At 33.4% G+C, this 5,049-nt stretch overlaps 1 protein-coding gene across 1 annotated transcript; it reads right to left on the minus strand.

Moving 5' to 3' along the window:
• Nucleotides 1-298: 298 nt before the first annotated feature.
• On the minus strand, nt 299-2,648 carry LOC126681260 (high affinity nitrate transporter 2.4-like). Its single transcript, XM_050376764.2, has 3 exons — nt 1,790-2,648; nt 1,533-1,648; nt 299-1,161 (listed from the first exon to the last, which is right to left on the minus strand). Exons 1-3 carry the CDS (start codon nt 2,597-2,599, stop codon nt 498-500), a joined length of 1,590 nt encoding a protein of 529 aa, XP_050232721.1. The 5' UTR covers nt 2,600-2,648; the 3' UTR covers nt 299-497.
• Nucleotides 2,649-5,049: the final 2,401 nt, after the last annotated feature.

Genomic DNA, 5,049 nt, shown 5'->3' on the forward strand with positions numbered 1-5,049 from the left:
CTAAACGTTAAAAAATACAACATCATCTTCAAAGATAGGATGGTGTCGTATCCCGAGTTGGTCCGAATTTAACTTTCCGGCCACGTTTTGATTGGCTATTAACAGTAAATTTAATACTGCCTTTCTTCATATTCCATTTGCTTCTCTCATATATTCAGCTTCATTAATTTTTCTATTACAATTTAAGTCCAAATTTTTAATTTTAATAATTTTTAACTGTTTTTTATCTAATAATGATGAGTACATGTGAAACTTTGACAATTTATGGGATGTGAGAGTATCATAATAAACATTTGCATTTGCAAAATCCTTGATTTATTTTGTATCAGAATCATATGGATAATCCATTAGATTCTTATTGATATACAAAAACAAAAGCAAGATCGAATAAGAAAATAAAAGAAAAAACGAAAGCAAAAACAAGAATCCTATATTAGTACAAATATAAGTGTTCATTTTAGAAATATCAGTAACACACACCATTAATTTTTCATTCCTCAAACACGGGACGGTGTTGTATCTGGAGTTGGTGCAGAGGCAACTTTCCGGCCACGTTCCGATCGGCTATTCTCAGCAAATTTAATACTACCTTGATGCATACCCTTTTGCTTCTCTTCTTCATTCCATTCAGCTTCGTAATAATGTTCTTCAGTTGCTCTTTTAGCATCATTAGATGCCGGCAGGAACATTCCACCCCATTGCGGGAAGTAGACGAGTGTCACCGGCATAGTACAAGCCACGATCATAATCCCCATTAAGGATAAACCTGTTGATGTTGAGTATCTTGTGCTTGAAAAAAATATTAGTTGAGTTAACCCCGAACCGAAGTTTCCTCCGGCTCCGGTCAATCCCGAGATGATTCCGAGAGATCGTCTAGAAATGAAGGGGATAATACCGAACGTTGCTCCACACGCTGCCTGGGCTCCGATTGAGAAGAGAATCATAGCTAATACCGCAATGGGAAGCGAGTTTGCTCGACCGAGCCAAATACAGAAAGCTCCACCTAGGGTTTGAAGAATCCATAGAACCCATAATCTTCCTCTCATGCCGAAGTATCTGGCGGCATAATCCGAGGCGAATCCTCCGAAAGGACGAGCGATAAGATTTGCCATACCGAATGTTGCAGCAATTATTCCAGCAGTGTGAAGCTTGAGATTGAACCTGTAGTTCATTTTATAAAAATCTTAGTACAAATAGTACAAGTATTTAATCAATTTCACTTCAATCAATAGTAACTCGTCACTTTTTGATCTATAAAACGATCAAGTAATATTTTTAAAATATACTGTCACGCCGATCTTCATATTAATATCCACCTGACATCACATTTTATATAGCAGTATATTTTTAAAATATATTTATTGTCATATTCACCTTAATTCGATATGATAAATTTTAAAATATATTGACTTAAAATAAAATTAAAATTGCAATACCACTATAAATTAAAATTTTAATATGAAATTGAATTACAATATGAATTTAATATCACTCAAGTTTAAAACCCACAAAAATACAAAACGAATAATTACCTGTCATAGAAATATTCTGCAATAACATTATCTGTGGTGAGCTCAACTCCCATGGAGTAGCCATAGAGAAGGACAAAGATCCAGGTTCTGTAATTTGTGATAGCATACCACATAATCTGAACAAATTACAAAAACAACCTTGTTATTACTCGATTAAATTAATTTTGTAAGCATTTATATGGAAACTAAAATATAAAACTCGACACAATATGTTTTGAAATTAAAGTACCAGGAAAGAGATGAATCCAATCAATTACCTTGGAAAACTTATCCTTAGCAATATCACCCTTCTTTTGTAGGGCACTAAGGTTCCCATCAGGCAAATCTTGCCCTAAAGTTAAGACCAAAATTCCCATGATAATATGAAGACACCCCGGAACGAAAAATGCAATCCTCCATGCAGTAAACGGCGTGGCACCAATTCTCTGTATAATATCATAAACCAACGGCATAATCAACTGAGTGGCACCTCCGCCCATGTTCCCCCATCCGGCGGCGGTTCCGTTAACGGTACCGATGATCTTGCCGTTGAACATAGTACTCATCCAATACTGGCAAGAAACGAAAGTTGCAAGAGAAAATCCAATCATGAACCGGACGGCTAAGTATCCTCCGGCGGAGGACACGAAAGACATGCAAAACACAGTCGGAGCCGATAACATAATCAGAAAAGCGCAACCGTATCTGGGTCCGAGTAAGTCACAAATTGCACCCATGGCCAGCCTAGAAAAGATACTGCCGGAAACAGAAGCGACTCCGGCATTTCCGATATCGGCTTTGCTCAGATCAAGATTGTCGCGAATGATGGGAACAAGCGGAGCAGCAGCAAAAGTAGAAACAAAACAAGTGCAAAAAGAAATCCAAGAAAGATGAAAAGTTCTCATGTGAGGGTTAGCAAAAGAAAAAAGCTTGAAAACTTTAGCTTTATGCTCAGAATCGACGGGTAAATCAAATTTTGCAGTGTTGTCAGATGGAACAATGGGTGAAGCAACAGAAAATGCAAAAGTTTGCTCTCTTCCGGTGACTCCATGCATGGAACTTCCCGGAGATCCTTCAATATCGGCCATTTTAGATATTTCTTGTAGAAGAAGGAAAGAAGGGAGATACTGAAAATGGGGTTAGGGTTTTGAGGTATTTATATAGAATCAGAAGTTGACATTTGTAAAAAAGAATATAGCTAATCAAGTGAGAGATTCATTTGAGTATTGTGAGATACTTTGGCCATTTGGAATTAACAAAATAATAAAAACTTGTCTTCGCATCTCATCGTATATCCCAAGGGGCCAACTTGGCTTTTCATTCTTCTATGAATGAATCATCAAACCCTAACTGGTTTTCATAACTTATAATCAAATGATAATAATAATAATAACAACAATAATAGTTGGGTCCTCATATTCCTAGCTGTTGGTACTAACATGTTGCAATGAACAAGTTGACTAACGCTCCAAATTCCTTAGGGTCATAATCTATGTTTCACCTCTAAAGTAATTTATGAAATTAAAAAGATTAAAATTAAAGTAATTTATGTAGCCAACTAATTGGTTTAGTTTGCTTATAAGTTCAGATAGTGGTGGTATACATTTTCGAATAAGCTCATAACAGCTCACCCCATACTAAATTGCATATATAAAATCAAATTTGAAATAATATTAACCGGATTTTGGATAGATAGAGATAACGTGAATGTATGTTTCTGTTGTTATTTGACCATATTCGTACACAAAATGAATTGCTATATACACAACTAGAATATATGATGAAATTGATAATTTTTTTTGATATTTTAGTCTAATAAGATTATATTTTGAGTTAATTATATCTATAAAGTAAAAAGATAAAAAACATTAATTAGTAAAAATAAGATACAGTTAATCATTAGCTTAAAGTTTGTTTTATGAAATATTACTCTATATTTGAAAAACAAAATCGTAATTTTTTTATCAAAAAATTAATAACATAATTTGTTTGATAAGTTTGAATAGATATATATTTTTAAAAAATTATGATTTTTTATTTTCAATTTTAAATTAATTTATCATTAAAATAAATTAAGATACTATTTTTTTTATAACTTAAACTCCTCAATTTTTTATTTGCTACTTCAATTTAATTGATACAAATTATAAGCTTGTCAAACTATTAAATTTTTACCAATGGGAGTTGGTCCAAGTGGTAAGCGGCTTGGTATCGCTTAAACAAGGTCTCGGGTTCGAGTCCTTGTGAATGCAGAAAATTCCCACTGGAAGACTCACCCACCATGCCAGGTGCGCGACACGGGTCGGATCCGGATTAGTCAGGGCGAAGCCTTGGAAACCGGATGGGCTTACCAAAAAAAAAAAAAAAAAAAAAAACTATTAAATTTTTTATTCAAATTACCCTGCAATTAACCGTAAGCAAATCTTGCTAATTCGTAGAGTAAAACTACAAATGTTTGTAACCTGTTTCAAAGAAAAAATCAATTTAAAATGGGCAATGGGCAGGATATTCACTTTTGGATGGTCAATTGGGTTGAAAATTTTTTATTTAGCAAATGTTTTGGGTGTATAAAATTTATCTTTCCAAGTTAAAATAATGCATTGTTTTTACTAAAATAATGCACTTGATACAATAAAACAATAAGTTTAAAAAAAAAAACATCAATATAATACGAGTATTAGAAAGGAGCATCCAAATTTCAACTCATCATCATGATATATACTTAGGTCATAACATATTGGTAAACTACATAATAATTTTTTAATTTATTATTCTACCACATTTTGTTGAATTTATGTTCCCTTATATTAAATTACATTTAGCACTTGCTATCTACGGCCTAGATAGAATATTGTAACTTCATGTGATTTTTTTCTTCTTGGCCTGTCCCCAATTATGGATGTTAATATATATATAATGCAGAAAACTCTTCGCAATAAATTTGGGTCAATTCATGCAAGAAAGTCTCCATTTTGCTCAAGTAGGATTGGCGATGAAGAATCAAACATTAACCACAAAAATATTCAACCGGTTTCGGTTTTTTTTAAACCATGAATTTGACTTTAATTAATTTTTTATACCAAGTTCAGGGGTATAACTAATAAATCTTTGTTGAATAAATTTTCTAAAAAAATTTATTGTATGTGTTATTCTATATATTCTATACAAAAAATTAACCATTGACATAAGAATTTATACTATGAAGAATAGCAAATTTGCGTTTGTAATCTTCATTCAAGATTAAGGGAAACTTGCTGTTGATACAATTGCTGTTAAACTGAATATGATGAGGCTGAGTCGCGAACTAGGTCGCTCTCTTTTAGACGTTTGGCGGCACAGCTCGGAGGTGCAAAGCTGACTATCAACCGCGGCGTCCCTAGGATAAAACAGCCGGAAATACTGATCACACTGCACTGTGAAATCAGCTCTAAAACACTTTCTCTGTATTGCTCTGTGTTTCTGTATCTGCTAAAATGAAAAATGAAGCCAGTATTTATAGGCTAAGAAAACATAGCTGCTGAGTGAACAATAAATACAG

This window comes from Mercurialis annua, linkage group LG1-X (assembly GCF_937616625.2).
Source record: "Mercurialis annua linkage group LG1-X, ddMerAnnu1.2, whole genome shotgun sequence".
Classification (NCBI taxonomy): Eukaryota; Viridiplantae; Streptophyta; class Magnoliopsida; order Malpighiales; family Euphorbiaceae; genus Mercurialis; species Mercurialis annua.

Bases quoted from the DNA above. Each gene is read 5' to 3' on its own strand.
- LOC126681260 (XM_050376764.2), bottom strand. From the start codon at position 2,599: ATGGCCGATATTGAAGGATCTCCGGGAAGTTCCATGCATGGAGTCACC. The intron at 1,649-1,789 runs GTAATTGATTGG...TAATTTGTTCAG, and splicing joins CTAAGGATAAGTTTTCCAAG to ATTATGTGGTATGCTATCAC. The intron at 1,162-1,532 runs GTAATTATTCGT...AATGAACTACAG, and splicing joins GCAGAATATTTCTATGACAG to GTTCAATCTCAAGCTTCACA.